At 38.4% G+C, this 19,756-nt stretch overlaps 1 protein-coding gene across 6 annotated transcripts in view; it reads right to left on the bottom strand.

Moving 5' to 3' along the window:
- Positions 1-19,756, bottom strand: part of LOC129779725 (protein outspread) — a 325,696-nt gene that overhangs the window by 57,417 nt on the left and 248,523 nt on the right. For all 6 annotated transcript variants that reach the window (XM_055787369.1, XM_055787370.1, XM_055787364.1 and 3 more), the window contains exons 3-5: positions 3,275-3,340; positions 2,717-2,905; positions 2,561-2,624 (exon numbers count right to left, since the gene is read on the bottom strand). In XM_055787369.1, the coding sequence (XP_055643344.1) occupies positions 2,561-2,624; positions 2,717-2,905; positions 3,275-3,340 (319 nt within the window). The remainder of the gene's footprint in view (positions 1-2,560; positions 2,625-2,716; positions 2,906-3,274; positions 3,341-19,756) is intronic.

Below are 19,756 nucleotides of genomic sequence, written 5' to 3'. Positions count from 1 at the left end.
GCCCACTTTTTTGAATGCTCTAATTCAGCGCTCCTGTGTCAAATAAGGCCTTCGAATGTTTCGAAACATATGAATGAAATTGCCTTTTACATGATTTATAGTAGTTTGATAGTATATTTTTACGAAATCACATGTTTGAAAGGATTATAAAATACACCTCCTATTTGTGTCAAAGCGCCCCTCATTCGAGCTAACTTTTAATCGATCACCAGATGATTATTTGGCACGTACCTTTTCTGGATTACAACACTTATAAATATTGTAAACATCATGCTTGCTCACCATTTGTATCGGATTTACATAGCTAAACCATTAAATTAACGCATTTTGATGAACTCAATTCTGATCATGAGTTGTCCAATTCAATAATGTTGTTTTGTCCACATGATTTCTATGGCAACCGCTTGGCGCGCTGCAGTTTGTTTATGTTTGTTTATGGTGTGCTTCGCGCATAGCAGAAGTATGGTTTTTCTGTGTTGATTGTGTTGAGGTGAACACTTCTAAAATGCCCAAGAAAAGGCAATATTCTGAAGAAAGCCTAAATTATGAATGAATCAATATGATGACAGTAAACTCAAGCAATGATAGATGCAATTGTGAATTCGAATGTTTTCATTCAAAAATGGAAATTTCTAAAACCGGACAAACCATGATCATTTTTTTGGGCAAACCATGATCAGAGGTGGTCAAACCATGATCATAATTCTTCTTTAAGGAAAATCGTTAAAAAACATAAAAATTTGAATAATTTCAACACCTTATGGTAGTATTAGCAACTAGAGACTTGGGGCTTTTCAACAAACCCAAACTCGTATCGATTATGTTTGATTTTCATGAAGAAAAATTGATTTGCATTTACTAGCGTAAAAACACCCCAAATTGGACAAACCAAGATCATTTACCCTAATGTAAAAATCTCGTTTCACGGTGTTTGTGGTCGAACTCCTCCGAAACGGTTCGACTGATATTGATGAAATTATGTACGAAAAACTTGGACGACATGAGAATAGGTCGTAAGCTATATATGATACCGCTACGGTGCCGGCTACCATATGTTTAATACAGGTCGGACTCGATTATCCGGGATTCGATTATCCGGAATTTTAGACTCGATTATCCGGAGTATTTTATTTTTGATTTTCGGAAGTTTTGAATAATTTGTATAATAATTCCATATTGAATAGCTAATATGGGTATCAAATTAAAGGGCTTGACTAGTAGAATGCAGTTTTTTATGAAAACTGCTAATCCAAGATGGCGGCAATTACAAAATAACGGATTACATATTTTCTTGGAACCCCATCAATATGGGTATCAAATGAAAGGGCTTGACTAGTAGAACACAGTTATTTATGAAAAATGCAAATCGAAAATGGCCGCCACCACAAGATGGCGCCATATATATTTTTTTCACAACCCCATCAATATAGGTATCAAATGAATGGGCTTGACTAGTAGAACACAGTTATTTATGAAAGCTATTTTGAAGATGTTTTCCAAATTTCAGATCAAACGGTCAACAGGAAGGGGGTTAAATTTCTATTAATGTGGTACAGCGCTAATGAATAATGAATTTTCGTGGATTTTTTCGGATGTTACGAATAAAGTGAAGTGTTTGGGTATTTTGGTTATTGTTTAAGGTATATTTGAAGATGTATTTTCCATTTTTTGAGTGCACGAATAATGATTATTACGCTGTTGACAGCTGAATGCGTAGATGCTGTCTGTCTATGTAACGCCTTAGATAATTCAATTTTACATGCTGATAAAAAAAAATTCAGCCAAATCGGTTAAGTAGATCCTGAGATATCGATACCACCAGTTGAAATAAGATGGTTTCGAAAAAAAACGCGTTTAAAAATTCGTACAGCAACACTATATCTCTTGAGGTGACATAGTACTTTTGGCTGCAACTTTCCAACGAAATCGAATTTTGAAAAATCCTTTTAGGAAAACTTTTATGAGAGCATAAGCTTCCCAAAAATTTCGATTTTCCAGACCGGGGTCCCTCCTTAACCGTCTTTCGTTTTTCACACCGGACGAATTTATTTACGTTGTCAAATGACAGATGGCGCTACGTTCTGCTTCATCATGCTTTCATCCACGCATGCGCCAGTAACCTCAATACGCTTAAAGTCAAACGCAGCGCCAACGAGCTGGGAGCCTTTTTGAATGAGCACAATGAAGTATTGAATTGCAAAATCGTGATTGTCATTTTCATCAATCCTGATAAAACACCGGTTGGACAGCACGGGTATAGATCCAATGCGCATGTTGTTCGAAGAGGAAACAATAATCTGGAGTTCATTGTCGACATGAACGTTGTCATACGACACTCTTCATGTTTTTCTTCAATGGTACTGATCGTTGGATTGATCGTTGGAAAAAGTGCATTGCTTCAGAAGGGGCCTATTTTGAATGCGATAATATAAATTTAGATGATAAATGTAGCATTTTCTTTAAGAACAAATTCTCGGTATATATTTGGCAGAATGCATATGATTGAAATAGTTTACATTTTCAAAGTATGATGGATATCAAGCATTGTTTTTATACTTACGTTGTGTTTGTAGAATAGTGGTTGCCTGCCCGCCAGGAAATGTAGCATTTCTTTTGTGTCGGCCCTGTGAAAAAAAAGGATCAGAGAGACGGGCTCAAATCTACTTAAATTGCTAAACACACACACACACACGCACACACACACACACACACTTACCTTAGCTTTAGGAAAGCCTGTTAACACATTGAACCACCATTTGGTTTCCTCCGGGCAGGTGCCTTTCACAAACGTTACCCGTTCCGGGGCCGTGATAGCGATCGAGTGGGGATGACTGGTGACGTCTTCGGCAGCGGTTACTTCAAGCACTTTTGTCATATCTATTATGGCTTGGGGGATAGTTTCCGGCTGTGAAGAAATTAAAGATAATTGGTTATTGGCTCTTATATTATGTCTCTTGGGATAGTGTTATAGTGTGCTTCGTGTGCAGTGATAAAATAATTGGGATAGAGTACAAATTGAAATTATAATCAGTATAACTCCGATGAATCCAATAACGTCCATCAATGGAGATAAATATTTAATCTTTTCATCACAAATCAATTAGAAGCAATTAGAAGCAGGAGTAAAAGTTGTGGTTAAAAAGGAGTTTAAAATAGAATGCAGCAGAGGCCACAAAAGTTGTTCTACCCTTTCCAGATTGGTTTAATATTTTACATTAGTTTTTTAAATATATTTGAATACTACATCTGTAATTTGCTTGTTAAAAATACTTACGTGTTCGTCAACCGAGTATGTGAGCTCTCCATCGTCGTACAGAACGAACCATCTTCGCTGCCATCTCTGAAAAAGTGTAAATTAAAACATTTAAATTAAATAATGATCGCTAGAAATAAGTATCGGGTAGGTTAAACATTGTGAAAATCTCGTTAGAGATCTTATTATTGTAGACAGAGCATGTAACTGTTTGAGATTATTTTGAACAAGGTATGCACTGGATCATCCATTTTGTAGTTCGAAAAGATCCAGTTTACAATACGGAAACGGCAACCGAAAAACTGTGTTTTTCACTTCTTCCAATAGTCTGGATCGTTACCAGAATCGCTACAGTATTTCATTGTGGCGGTACAATGTCTTGCTTTCAAAACATGCATTCTGACATGGCATAAATGCATCTCATAATTAGGCGAATGACTCATAAGCTCTTTAGGTAGACACAGTTTCGCCTTTTCGATTCAAAAAAGGCAGTTCTCATCAAGCGTCGAGGAGAATAGTCTGCCACGATTGGTTGAGCGAAACAAGCGAATTAATATCTCTCAATCGTAGTAAATTATTGACATCGGTTGGACCTTTTTCTCGGATATTCACTCCGTGATTTTTACATTCTCGTTCGCTGCAGCATAATACTACAATTCTGGAGATGTTAATTAAAGGTGTCTACCTCGTAGCATCGTCATGTGCAGTGTATACCGCAACATAGGGAAGTGGATCAAAAATATTCACAAATGTTTATGGTGTAGAAATATTCAACTGTATAAAATACTAGCTGACCTGGCAAACTTCGTCCCGCCCAAAATTTATTCTTCGTTATCACATTCAAGATTTTTTACTAAGCGGACGTTCATAGGTCCAATCGCAGAACTGTTCATTGATTGATTTTCTAATCTACCCTTTAAAATTACCTTACACTGTAAAATTCCTAGTACTTCTACCAAAATTCGTCATTATAATATCAGATTATTTTCAGACAAAATTCTCGTTCAAGATTTTTCAACCACTTGCAAATAACATGTTTCTCCGTTACATGCAATAAATGTTTGATACAGAAAATATGATAGAATAAAGACAGTCCTAAATCGGACAATTCCTTTCTCGAGTGCTCTTATCAACACATTCGGTGATCCATTTTTATTTACAAATATAGAAGAAGATATCGTTTTATCACATTAAAGAAAATTTCAATTGTCATGTTTGGTTGAAATATGTGCATTATTTTTACGGGTACTCCTCTCCATACCATCAGGTGTCATACCATCATAGAAACATTTCTCAGATTCAAAAACCTTCAAATGTCAAATTTGGCTCCATTTGATTGATTAGTTTTTGAGTTATGCAGAAATTTGTGTTTCATTTGTATGGTAGCCTCCCCTTAGAGAGGAGGTAGGAGTGTCGAACCACCATAGAGACGTTTATCGGTCCCTAAAACCTCTATATGCTAAGTTTAATTCCATTTGTTTGATTAGTTTTCGAGTTGTTCAGCACCCTCCCCTCCTCCTCTTTAGAGAGGAGTGTCAAACCACCAAAAAACATTTATTGCTCCCTAAAATCTCCATATGCCAAATTTGTTCCATTTGCTTGATTAATTCTCGAGTAATACAGAATTTTGTGTTTCATTTATATATATGTACAAAACGTTATGTATATACGTTATGTGAACATATACCATAGTTTAGCGAGTCTAAACTGATCAGTATTATTTCTTTCTGAGCACCGGCACTCAGTTGTGATTTTTCGGTGGTTTAGATTTTGTTTACGCTCGAAAATCACTCGCTCAATCAGAGCATTTACGCCTGGCAAGCACGATTTAAATTTTACAATTTTCTTCAAATTACCAAATGGAATGCTCGAAAATTCCAATTCATTTTTCATCGACACAAAAAAATGGACTAATTTCGGATGGCGATGAAAGATAATTTATTGGAACAAATTTTCTTTAAATCTTACGTTCATTAAGTCTACAACAAACATGATTGAATGCTGTTGATTCGCAGCAGCAGCACTGTCAAGCAACATGATGATTTTTCCATACTGCAAGCTCCACCCCACAGTGAAGGAGTTGGATATCCTGAGACACTTTGTGTCCGCCAGATATATCCGATCTGGTATTTACAATATCATCTCTTTGCCGCTCCTTAAGCCGGGAGATCGAAGCAACCGGCCAAACGGTGGAGAAGAATCTGGCCAAAATGGACATTTTTAGGCGGAAGCGTCAGACGAGACCGGCCGTATCTGAGCAGCAGGCAATCACCCAGAAGGAGTAGCTTGAGGTGCTGGCGAAAGAAGTGAAAGACTTCTTTTCGTACTCATAATGAAAGACGAGACGTACTTAATGCTAGAATTCAACGAATGGCAGGGGACCGGGTACTTTACGTTTCCCAGGTAAGCGATGACGTCGAATATATCATTCACATCAAGTTCTCGAAGAAGGCCCTTCTCTGACAGACTTGAAGGGAATGTCCAAGCCATATAATACGAAGTGCTTGCCCAGCTGCGCCCGATAGAAAACTTTTGGGCGAATGGCCAAAATAGAGAAACAGGCGACCACCAAAGCCACGAAAAGGTAAAATAACACGCCGATATACATCTATTCATCGGCCATGGTTCAGGTTCCTGCCAACTTCCGTAAGACCGCCCAGTGCTTCATTTACGATACTTCATAAAACAACTCTGCCTCTTCCTGTGGAGTATACACTAGTTCTTCCGGCTTATTTAAAACGTTAAGCCCTGACCGAGCTAGGGGACCAAAGATGAACTTTTCGTCTGGCTCACGTTTGTCCCTGCGGATCAATAGGGGATTTTTATGAAAATCATTTTCCAATTTTGTTGCTGTCGCTTCCAGTTGACACTCTCTGAACAAAAAGCCTAATGTCGGTGCGATGAAACCAGCTCAACGTATTAATCTCTGGATGCATTAGAAGCGCTCTTGAGCAGTCTGCCAAATAAAAGATTGTTTTTGAGGCTCATCCATTTAAGAAAATCAACATGATCAAATTGTGATATTGAAATATATTGATATCGCGGGACATTTTCGTTTCTTTTGCCAAATGCGGGACGTTTCGCGGGACGGAATCTAACGCGGGACATTTTGTTGAAATGCGGGACTGTCTCGCGTAACGCGGGACGTCTGGTCAGTTTAACCTAAGTCATCTCTCACTGCTGGATCATGTTCACCGTAAGATTCCCCAAGCAGGCGATGTACTTTCGCAACGCACTGTGAAGATGACACAGTCTCGAGCTGTGTGTAATCTGTCCAGCAATAATTTGAGAAAATTTCGCTGTCTGTGTACTTGTGGTATGATTTCTAATGACAATTCGAGCGAAAATCTTTCCTAGCTTTCCTTCCTAGAATATTGCCGATGAACGAAGCCTCAGTGATATTCAGCCTCTTCTCATGCGTGTTCTTTGATAGCAGACGGCATCGACATTCGTTCGATGAGGCAGGAATCCCAAAGCATTTCTCAGGAACTTATTTTCCGATCCTGTCGATACGAAGCTTCATACTACAAACGTAGCTTCCAGTATAGACATACCTAAACTAAAATGAAGCGATCGCAAATACGAAGGCTATACAGGAAGTAGCAGACGTTTTTGATAAACGCGGCAGTGGATGGGACTACTGCTGCTGCTGACTGTATGATAACGGTTCGTGAAACGAACTGTGTGCGAAGAAGTTGGAAATAAACTTGCCATACTTTAATTAACGTGCATGTTTTGTATGATTTTTAAAAATAAAGTTTGAATTCAATTTATGTTCATGATAAACCAGTGTAAGCTTGTGCGTTATTTGTCGAAAATAAATAGAATGATTTTAAAACTCCGTCTGGTATATAGTTCGTATCGAGATATGTGCTCTTTATAGAAGTTCCTCTACAAAACATTATAAACTATCAATCCTTTCTCACTAGGACCGGGTCGGACATTGTGGTATTCATTCTACGCTTTTTTGTATTTCCAATATTGCTCAACAAGATGTTCTGATGTTGGTTTTATGATGAATGACTGGTGTTTATTGTACACAAATTTATCTCTACCTCGAGATGAATTCGTATCAATATATAGGGGAGAGGGAGGCAAGTTGGCGAGGGAGGCAAGATGACGAATCGGTAATTTGACCCGTTGTAATGAAGGTAGCGCCACCTAATTTTCACTGAAGGTGCATCATAACAAGGCCAAACTTTGTACTCGGTAACTCTGTCGAAAACGTTGTCACAAAAAAAGTGAAAAAATAAAAATGAGGAAAATTGTGATTTTGTTATTTTTTTCTGTTTTTTCAAATTTCATTATCCACTTTACGAGAAAAGTTAAAATTTCAAAATAATTTTATACATGATAAAGGTACTCTATTATACATAATCTGTTTGTTTCCGGCGAGTTTCAATCATGATTTTTTTCAGCAAAATTTATTTTTATTGAAAAAGTCGCTTGGGGGCAAGTTGGCGAACTGCAACATTATGTTAATTTTTGTTTTTTTATTGCAGATGGTTAGAACTTATAAGTGAAAAGCGACTTATTTTTTCGAACTTTGGGAGATAAACGAGCTTAGTATCGTTTTCCTGCGTGTGACATTTACAGTGTTGATGAAAATGGCATTTCCACGTTTCCAACCAAGGATAAATAAATAATTGTTATTACATTTTGTTGATTTTAAGGTGACCAAACCATATTCGCCAACTTGCCTCCAGGCATTCGCCATCTTGGCGAAGATGGCGAATTAGACGCTTTTTGCGCAAAGCTTTTGGATGGACAAGTTTTTTAGTTTTTTGCCCATCCAATAGATAATATGATAGAAAACACTTCAGGCTATATGAATCAGCATCAACATTAAAAAAAAATAATTACAAGATCCAGGGCTCGCCAAAGCTTAACGTCGCCAACTTGCCTCCCTCTCCCCTACATTATTATTTCATTGAAAAAAAGGTTGGATGTCGTTTTTTTTAATAAGATGAAGGAATCGAAATTTTCACGAAAACTCATATGTGTCATCTCTCATTCAAACCAATAATTTACCAATAAAGTGGAATGCGTTTGATGAGTTCTCCGTTATTCAGCGGTTATTACCTGCTCTGTAACAGATCTGGCAATCCATCCGTTTGTTTGTGCACCCAGCCAAACCGAACGTAAATGACACACCAATTTATGCAAATTGCCATTTTCACGTTCGACTTCATCCACCACAGTTTTGTTTGTAACATCATTGCCAGGTTGCCAGCTGAATGCTTTTCCCGCTCCAGCTGCTAGCTTTGCTGCATCCAATGGCCTATTGCAGTTTGTACCAAAACACCCCGGAGGCGGTAACAATGTGGCTGTGCAACCGCGCATTCCTTGAGGTAGCCCATTTCTTTCAAAGCGTTGATTCCGGTTAGTTGCTGAAAGCAAAAGGCGATGCAAAGTTCAGCGTGAAGACAAACAAATCTCCGCCGGCGATAAATTTACGCTATCTCAAACACGGATGGACAGCTGAACGAACTACCGGTCGTTGAACAGCTGCAGGGTACTAAGGAGCACCGTCTTTTCGACAATATCTTCTTCAGCCCTCATCATGGAATCCCGTCGAGGAATGTGCCACCCATTGTGACAATGTGATGTGGAGCTTTGAATTATCTCTCTCGTAAAGCTTACAAAGCAGCTTGGATTTAGAATAACAACTGTTACCTAGCCACCGCCTCAAACCTTTAAAGTAACAGGTTTCCAAAATGACCAATTTCTCAAACCACATCACGACGCCCCGTTCATGAATACAAACAAATCAAACACAGTTTTAAATTGCCCCACATAAATCAACGAATCGTAAAAACAAAAAAAAGGTATGATGATATATTTGAGAACGGTAGGCTTTGTGCTCCGTCGTTTCTTCGGGTTGTTGGAACGTTGTCTGCCTTGAAGAGCTCCCGAGAATGCGCAAAGAATTTCTCATATTACTTATTCATGAGTGTGAACCCCGAACGCCAAGTTGTTTTTCTCCTGCGCACATTGTGATACGCTGGTGATTATAATTAAATAATCCAAGCTGAGAATATTTGCACCTGTGTGTAAATCAACGAGTTGTGGAAAATTGCCCAGTGAAAAATTGTGAACATCATTAATTGTACTACATTTGTTAAACTGATAACGATTTTGGAAAATTATATGGAGCCATTACCATTTGAATTCTACTTTTTGGTTATATAGTGGAGGCAACTATGTCGAAATCCACATGGTAACGGTTTATATGTAACTCCCGTGGATGAGTGATCAGCATCACACATACAGGGTCTTTCAGATTAAACGCTCATGCAACAAATTTTAATAACTTTTACAAAAGTGAACTGATTTGTATTTTTAAAAAACGAAAATAAAGCTTATTTTTGGGACATTTTCGATGTGACCATCCTTTTTTTTTGTGCACCCGTGGCCGAGTGGTTAGCGTCTCACATTATCATGCCGGGTGTTCGGGTTCGATTCCCGTTCTGGCCGGGGGATTTTTCGTCAAAGAAATTTCCTTCGACTTGCACTGTGGTCATGCGTATTCAAGAGCTTGCCCCTCGGAATACATTCAAGGCGTGTTATTTGGCTTAAGAAATCTCGACCAAGTATTAATAAATGACGCTAGTTAATGCATACGTTGAGACGGCAAAAGTTCCACAAGGGAACGTTAACGCCATTTAAGAAGAAGATCCTTTTTTCCGATAACGCGTTTTAAACGGTGAACAAAATCCTTCATGCGCAACTCTAACATTAAGACTTCGATGCTGTTGAAAATCCGAGTTATTTCTTCTTTAAGTTCCTCCAAATTTTGTGGCTTATTAACATAGCAACGGTCGTTCACGTACCCCCAGTGGAAGTAATCGACGAAGGGAAATGTTGAAATTCTTACCATAAGAGGACAAAGTTTCATTAAGGCTTCGGTTGCTCGAGTGATACGATTTCACTTAAAATACACGTTCTTGTAAATTGTACATTTTGACACTAAAAACCATCCGATCAGACTGAACGAGTAGCCGAATATTATCGTCCCGAAGTGGGTAATGCAGTGTTACCATCGACGGAGCAAAAAAAAATTTATAAGCAGCTATTCGAATTTTTGGCGTGAGCGTTTAATCTGGAAGACTCTGTATCATGCAGGGGACTTCGGATTCGATTCCCGTTATGGCCGTGGGAGTTGCTTTCCGGTCGGGTACAATCTCTACCCCAAAACTGGATAAATCTGCATGTTTCGCCGCTTCTCTTGATGACAGCTTTTGATCACGCTTGAAAAGACGCACTATTTTTCGACCTTCTAGGCAGGAGTGCCCCCCTTAAGTATTTTCTCAGGAAGTATGAATTATTATCAACTAATCGATTTATTTTTTTTGTTTGAAAAACTACATGTGGGTTATATGTGTAATATAACCGCAAGGTGTAGGACTACCGTTGGCTCAGCCGGGGGTTTGTTTATTTTGCAATTTGTTAATTTTGCAATTAGGGGTTAAATTTGTTAATTTTGCAATTAGAGGTCATTCAAATATTACGTAAGGCGTCATGCACAAATTACGTAACGCTAAAAATACAGATTTTGGACCTCCCGCCCCCTACGTAACACAATTTCCCACCTCTTATATACAGAAAGTAACGCAACCTCGACGCCCCTCCCCCCTCTTCTTGCATTACGTAATTTGTGCACGACGCCTAACGCAATCTGTTTACTCCCTCTTCCCTACATAACATGTAACAAATGGTCAATTGCGTATAAATGTTTGATTTAGTTGAATTTATTTCTAAAAAGCTTCCACTAGGTATCCCCTTCTTCCTTTCTGCGTACGTTACGTAATATTCGAATATTATTTGATCCCAAAAACCTCATTAGTGGTCTTTTTGAGTGACTCTACTCTGACATTGTAATTCTTTCAATTTAGTGTTTCATAAATCAGTTGTAGGTAGTTCGAGACGCAAAACCGCACATTAAACTCATAATAGTTCTGCGTTCCAACTTATCCCGCTCTACGTGACAAATGGATACAATGCATATGATAGTTAGACATTTTAAAAATTGATATTTTTCGAAACATCCGGTGTGAATCCCTATTTTTTATCGAAAGTCATCTGTCATACCTTATATATACCGCAAACAGATTTGAATTTAGTGATTTAGTTTTTTAGGATAACTTTCAAGTTGAACTTCGAAAAAATCGTTTCAACTTGCCCCGGTGTACCTTATATTTTTATGAGATTTTCCTGTTTTCAAAAACAAATTTCAAGCTGTTGAAACAATTTTAATAATCAACAAACATGTAACTCATAGATATTTTATCTCTCGAATAAAGTGTTTATCATACCATTTCGTTTAGCCGACGAAGAAATATTAGCGCTCGTTTTGGAAACCTTTAACTTACACCCCAGTACAGAAATGAAAGACGTAGTCCTACATCATAACCAGTGGAAAAATGGCTATCGTCTCATCGCCATTCACAAATGTAAGATTAAATGAAGTAATACAAATGAACTGAATAAAAGTAAGCTAGAAGGTTTTAACAATGTGTGCGCACTTAAATACTAAAATAAATGCGAAAAAAACGGGATGAAAACAAGTAAACGTTTTGAAAACGTTTTTTCAACTGCAAAGCAGCTTTTGTACAGCACATGACGGACTACTGAAATGAGAAATTTCTGCAAGCGTTTTTAAGCTCATGCTCGAATGTTTGGAATTACATTTTTAACACTAAACCACTAAACCATGAGGGGTCAAAAGACCTATTTTGTATTTTTTTGACGTGGGACTACGTCTAACCGGAATATATGGAGGGTAAAATCAAAACCTAAACACAGAACATGCAGGAAAAAATGAAAGATTTCGAATGCTTATAGCTCGAACATTTCGTACTGGATAGGAGAGATGTTTGCATCACTTGATAGGGAATATTTCTACGCATCTATCGCAACTAGGCGTTATCTAAACGCCCTAACTGCATCGTTTTGATTGGCCCGATTTACGGTTTCCCTAACACAGCCATCAAAACCAAGCAGCCTTGGGGAAATCGGCATTGCAAATACATGAAAGTAGGGGGACTTTTGTTCTCATCGAAAAATGTTCCCTAACACAGACTTTAAAACCAAGCAGCGAAATCGGCATTGCAAGCACACGAAAGAGCCTAGAGGCGAGTGAACTGAAAAGTTTAAACCCTCTTAAAGCCAAAAAGAAGAAAAAGAACACACGAAAGTAGGGGGAGCTTTTGTTCCCACCGAAATGTGTTCCCTAATAGAGATTTCTAAACCAAGATGCCTGTCGAAATCGGTATTTCAAATTCATGCAAGTCGGGGGTATTTTTGTTCCGACTGGAATGTGTTTCCCTAACACAGACTTCAAATCCATGAAGCGTGGGGAAATCGGCATTGCGAATTCATACAAATCGGGGGTATTTTTGTTCCGATTGAAATGTGTTTCCCTAACACAGACTTCAAAACCGAGGTTTCTGGGGAAATCGGCTCTGCAAATAAATGCAAACTGCGAGTACTTTTGTCCTCGCTTGCCTTTGTGCAGAGTGGAATATGTCTGTCCTAACATGATCTTCTAAACTTAGGAACCTGGGAAAATCGTGCAGCCACTAGAAGCGAATGAACTTCCCAGTTTCAAGCAAATTCGAGATTCGAGAAGTATGTACACTTTTGGGATGTAAACTTCAGAGGGAAATGTAAAATAAAATAATCGTTTGATAATTTTTTTTTTTGTCTTTATTGGAAAGATTTTCAGCCTTAGGCTGGTTCATCAAACGTTTGATAATTCTTCCGTACATATATTTTGTTCTAGTCATCATACCAAACGTAAAAGGTCCGTCATTAAATTTACTTGTAACGAAGAACAATCAATCACAATAAATGAATTGACTTTACACGACATTTGTTCATTTTTTTCACTCACAGAGCAAATATATTGAACTCAATTGAATTTGTAAACTGTTTCATTCAATCAAGAATTTAATCAATACAAACGAATGATTGCTCAGCTAAGGTAGTTCCACGTGAACCTTGCGGTTATATCATAGATATAACCCACTAATTTTTTTTTTGCAAATAACATTATCACATCGTCATTTGCCTACACTACTTTTCTTGAAACATAAATCGAATGTATTTTTCAATATTTACTCCTCTCTTTTTATTTGTTTTTGCTGAGAAATATTAGGCTGTCAAAAAAGTCCTGTGGTATTTCCGCGAGGTGTCGTTGTAAGCGCGTAGTTCTAGTTGTATTCATTGTATCGAGTCACACTATAGCTTGTTGGAAAGGTATTACGCTCTATAATATAGTCCTTGACAGTGTTTTGTTTGGTTAAGTCGTTCGTGAGTGATAGTGTCGCAAATATGGAGCAAAATAAAGAGAAAATCCGACATATTTTACAGTACTACAAAGTACAGTATTTTATACAGTACAGTACAGTATGACAAAGGCAAAAATGCATCTCAAGCTGCCAATAAAATTTGTGCAGTTTATGGACCCGATACAATTTCCATTTCCACCGCACAACGATGGTTTCAACGTTTTCGTTCTGGTGTAGAGGTCGTCGAAGATGCGCCACGCTCCGGAAGGCCTGTCGTTGAAAATTGCGACAAAATCGCTGAATTAGCCGAGAAAGACCGGCATAGTAGCAGCCGTAGCATCGGCCAAGAGCTGGGGATAAGTCATCAAACCGTTATTAACCATTTGAAGCAGCTTGGATTCACAAAGAAGCTCGATGTATGGGTGCCACACACGTTGACACAAAAAAACATCTTTGACCGTATCGACGCATGTGAATCGCTGCTGAATCGCAACAAAATCGACCCGTTTCTGAAGCGGATGGTGACTGGCGATGAAAAGTGGGTCACTTACGACAACGTGAAGCGCAAACGGTCGTGGTCGAAACCCGCTGAAGCGGCTCAGACGGTGGCCAAGCCCTCATTAACGGCCAGGAAGGTTCTGCTGTGTGTTTGGTGGGATTGTCAAGGAATAATCTATTATGAGCTGCTTCCCTATGGTGAGTTTCGGCCATTTCATTAAATTTTTCAAAAGCTTATCAAAGGCTGAGAAAGTTTTATCTAGCTGTAAAAAGGCTCTAATAAGCGTATTCTTTTTATAGATATGTGTTAAAAGAAAATAATGTAGTCAGATAAAGATCATCTTTTTGATAGCGAACGTTTCCACCACACCTTGGAGGTGAAGTTTTCTAATTTACTCTAAACTGCGTTCAACGAACGATATTGGCAATAGCTTAACAATTTCTCCTAATTTGTGTAACAATTGACTTGCTACGCCTAGCTGCCCGCATGTACTTCTTTTTTTCCGCCCAGGTTTGGCTCAATTCCAGCCAAACTAGGTTTCTCGAAAGGGGAAAACGCTACTTTATGGTTTCCTAACGAGACGATCTTTATTCAATATTGGCTTCCCTAATTCCCTAGCTCCTCACTCAGTTAGTCGAAGAATTTATTTTCACAAAATCGTCACGGATTTAATGCAGTTTGCAGTTAAGGACACGTCTAGTCTCTATCGCGTTGTTCAGACAAGTCCCCACTCTACCCAACCAGAACTCTTACGTCCCGCCAAATCCCCGTCCGGGTTGGTTTTCTTCGTCTTCAGTGCTACCAACCGCAGCGATGTTTTAAAGTGTCGTGTAATGTTGTTTGTACTGTATATAAATCTTAATTCGTGTTGTGTATGACTTTGTGCCGTCTTTTTTAACCCTTAGATAAGGAGTGTATCGTAAAGTAGTCTTAAACTTTCGAACATCAAAATAAAACTGAAACGATCAGAAAGTGTTCACAAAAGCGAATTTCATTAAAGCATATTTTTAAGCAATGAATTGAAAAATCAAGCTTATTGTTGATTTCTTAAAAATTATCGAAACTTAGATTTAACACAACTCATAAAATTCAGCACAGTAGTCTTTGTGCACTTTCTGGACACTGCAGAACAATTCTTCTTGAACTCTGACATTAGTTTTAGACACTGTACCTTCCTACTTGAACTTGGGCTTGACAATTGTCCAGTAACGTTCAATTGACCGCAGCTGGGGACAGTTAGGTGGGTTGAGGTCTTTTTCGACGAACATGATTTTGTTTTCCGAAAACCATTGTAGAGTGGATTTGGCATAATGTGTGGATGGATTAGAGTGGATTTGGCCAGAATAGAGGAGAAACCCCGTGCTTTTCATAAAGTGAAAGCAATCTCTTCTTCAAGCATTCTTCCACATGAATTTGAGCATTTATAGTCCTTTTGTGAAAAAAATTGACGAACGCGTGTAAATGGCTTGCCAAACAAGCACTTTTTGGTCGATTTTTTCCATCGCAACAGTCGTATCCGCTAATGGTACACTCTCTTCAATCGATTGAGGTATAAAATTTGTATAAAATTGAGGTCCCGGCATCGTTCTGGAATCTACTTTGACGTATGTTTCGTCATCCATAAGAATGCTTTGGTTGGGATTGTTCAAAATACGCTCATATAGTTTTTGAGCTGGTGTTTTAGCGCGATCTTGTCCAATTCGGGATTACTTGGTCCGGGTTTTCGTCCACTTCTGCTGAGATCCTCGAAAGAACTTTTATTACCGAATTTTGCGATGATCCGCTTAACTGGACGAACTTTGAATTTTCTTGCTATTTTGTGGTATGTAACACCCTTTTCGGTGCACCAATTGTGCAGAATTTTCTTTTTAAATTCCAAATCAATCAGCGACATTTAGAAAACAACTTTATGACCGCGACTAAATGACTTGTATTTCGATTTGTGACATGTAAATGAAGCGTGCTCTGATTACACGTCAAAAAAAGTTCACCCGTTTGTGTGTAATAACGGGTTAAATGCTTAAGAATACTTTTCGACACACTCCTACTCGCTATTTTTTAATCTATAATTTTAGTTTTATTATGTTTATCCATTGAATTTATTGGTATTTTTTTTAGTTATATACGAAGGACTCAATCTAGTTTTTTTTATTTATTTTACTATAAATGTGTTTTTCTCCTTTTTTAAATTTTAATAAATACCATGGGCGGAGGCAACAAACAGCAAGAGCTAACAAGTGACTTGTCACATTTGCGACATTGCTCGGCCGCATGTCGCGAAACCCGTCAAAACATACTTGGAAACGCTGAAATGGGAGGTCCTATCCCACCCGCCGTATTCTACTGGCATTGCTCCGTCCGATTACTACCTTTTTCGATCGATGAAACATTGCCTGGTTGACCAGCACCAGCTCCAATTTTGATGAAGTCAAAAATTGGATCGATTCGTGGTTAGCCGACAAACCGGCCAGTTATTTCCGCAAAGGGATCCGTGAATTGCCAGAAAGTTGTGATTAGTGATGGGCGATACTTTAAATATTAAATTTGTAACCCTTTTTGCAGAACAAAAGCATTAATTTTTGAAAAAAACGAAGAAACATACCGGTACTCCTATTAAGAAAACTTGTTACTGAGAACAGTTAAATAACTCTTTAGAAGTAAAAAAAACTTAAAATTCGGAGTTTTATTAGGCAATTTTTATTAACTTTCTCTAAAAAATCACGATAAACTTAATAGTTTCTATAGACCAAATGAAAATGATCTAAACACATTACAATACATTCTTTATTATTTTTTTAATTTCGCTACAATAAGATTTCAAGCACTTCCTGGTGGGCCTTAAATGGAATCTTCAAAACTCACGATTTCTTCTTTAACGGCATACTTCATCACATCCCTATGTTGCTGCCCTGGCGGTTACGTACATCAAAAACACCAAGTATGCGAAAGTTTTTGGGTCATCTGTCTAACAACCTGTATAACGCTTGCATTAAAATAATGGACAAATTTTACGAATTTTTCATGCGTTCACCTTAACACCTAATATAAGATCAGACAACTGGCTTCTTACTCTTCTTCGTCGTCCAAGAACGAAGCCATGACATGAAGATGCCAGAGTTGTCAAATATTATAAGATTTCGGTTTTTTTTTAATTTCTGTTTTTATGAATCGTATCATTTGGTTGGTACGAATTTAATGATTTTGAATATTTTCAATTAGGCAATCTCAATAAATTCAGCGGGAAGGAACATGTCAGCAGTGTAACAATTGGTAGTCAGCAAAACACAACCTGGATGGTTTCAACCATCTCTAGTTTCATATTTACGAGCTAGAGCTGACAACTCTCTCATCTGCATGATGAATGGGAATGGGACTTTCCATTTCTTCTTAGCAATGGAAATTATATTTCGAAATATGAAATCGAATTAGGGACCTAACGAAGCTAAATTGACAAATGAGTGTTTTGCCACTTTATTCCATTGTGAAAAAAACACATACATTAAACTTGTATATGATTCCTTCACATTTCCATTAAACTAAATATTGTAATATCCATTAAATTCACTATTTCTAAATTCAAAACAAATGAAATTATTTTTATTGGCAACACTGAAAAATCGACTTTGTTTACAAAATTTAACCAACCAATCAAAAATCAGAACGACTGACAGAAATTTGGTCCTATTGTCTGATCTTATCTTAGCTTAACAGCTGGTGATGAGACAACTTGTGCATCGTCAATCATAGTAACCTATGAGTTTTCAAACGAAATTTACCAGCGCTATCAGTTGCACTGCGGAAGTTATGGCGGAAGCAGTAAAGTAACCGCACTCCATGGTTTGTGCGTATTGGGAAGTCCATCCCATTGCGTATACGCACGTTCCGGTATCTATAATATCCTTACATTTACACAGAAGAATGAGCGCATTGAACGAAAGCCTGGTTCCGGTCGTCCGACGGTGCTACGCGATCGCAAACTGACAGGCAGACAGTCAGACAGAAAAAATACCTAGCGAAGATGGACATCATCATGCGGAAAAGTAAGTCAAGATTGGCCGTGTCAGAATAGCAAGTTGAGACCCAGGAACTGTGAGAACTAATCCGACCGATTCATAGGGAAATCACCCAACGCACTGGAGCTTCTGGAATGCACGTCTTACCTGCTCGATGCACTGCGAAAGAAAGGAGACGAGCGATGTAGACACTTTGGGTCGGTAGTCCCCGAGTCGAGCTTCCGCTCGCGTTGGTGTGTGTGTCGTGTCATACGAGAGGAACCAGGGTTGGACCGTATTATACCGATATCCCACATCTTCCCTCTTCTTCGGAATAAAAGAATGCGTACATGTCCTTACAACTTTTATTATTCCACTAAAGATAGGGAAATACCAGCAAGTGCAACTTCCATTATACCCAAAATCAAGTGTCTTCATTCGCCCACTGCACAAGTTACGATTTGGTTGGAAAGAATCTAAAATTGAACTCCTTTTTCTAACCGTGTACGTTCATACGATTTCCCCTACACGGAAAGCCGAAAAAAAAACTTAAAATGGAGATAAAAAAGACTTAGCTGTCATGATGGATCAAAAAGACTTAATTTTAAGTTTTTTGGATTGCAGTGTAGACCGATCTTACACCAATACTATTTGCAGTGGGGTGAGAAATGTCATTTTACCGGTTTTGTTTTGATTTGGTTCGTTAGTTCTTTTAATCGATTTTGTTTTGATTCCCAGAGCGAGTTGTTTGTTTACTGGCGATTATGATGCACAGTTCCTCGGGCCAAAAGCAAATCAAAACTACAACAACAACCGAGCGAGTTGCTAAGGTTATACGATTGTCATCAGTCTAAATTATTTTAATTTTTTTCATACAGTGCTATGTATTTCGGGAATTTCAACGCGTGAAATGAATTATTTGGGGTCACAACGGTCCAAATCTTCGTGCTCACACACCCGTACGTACGTGTCCGGATAAGCAGGAGGCTTACGGTCCCGGTTGGAGCGGCGTCGTGTTGATTCCTGGTCAACCTTATTCTCCACCACAGGTTCGCGAGCTCTCCACTCATTAACCTTGCGAGTTTGCGTTACGTGACGACGGAAGTTTCGCCCATTATCGTCACATAAAACAAGATTGCCGTTATCCTCTGCGACTACGGTTAGTTTAGTCGGGTCAAATCTTGTATCTCCCTTCGTTCGTGCCAATCGCTCCGCAATTACCAAATCTCCAGGTATTTTCTGGCACCCCGACGAGCGTCTTCGTACTCCTTTCTTCGCAACTTGGCCTGAAGATCTCTGAAGTTGATCAAGTCTTCATCGTGATCTGACTTTTGGCCGAACAGTAAAGGTAAGTGTCGTCTTATTTTCCCGCAAACGTTAAACTTTGTCTGTAATTGGTGAATAGGTAGTGTCAGGTCCAAGTGTTATTTCAAACAAAACAAAAAAAAATGTATTCTGGGGTATGAATGTGTGTTTTCTGAATATCTTTATTTCACACTTTGTTTATTTATTTTGGCTTAAGTTTGACTATACGTAAACAAACCAGACATGTTGCTTAAGTAAGTTTTACACACGCATACAGCCACTTTATTTGAAGACTAGGAATCATTTCACTCACACAGCCTAGACGTCAGGTACCCCGGGAGTAATACTCGAATACATATAAACTAGTTGCCAATCCGCTTTCAACGAACTGTCGAATATCGGTCTACTTGGTCAT

The sequence above is a fragment of the Toxorhynchites rutilus genome, chromosome 3 (genome assembly GCF_029784135.1).
Source record: "Toxorhynchites rutilus septentrionalis strain SRP chromosome 3, ASM2978413v1, whole genome shotgun sequence".
NCBI classification, from domain to species: domain Eukaryota; kingdom Metazoa; phylum Arthropoda; class Insecta; order Diptera; family Culicidae; genus Toxorhynchites; species Toxorhynchites rutilus.
This window is presented reverse-complemented; position numbering and strand designations above follow the sequence as displayed.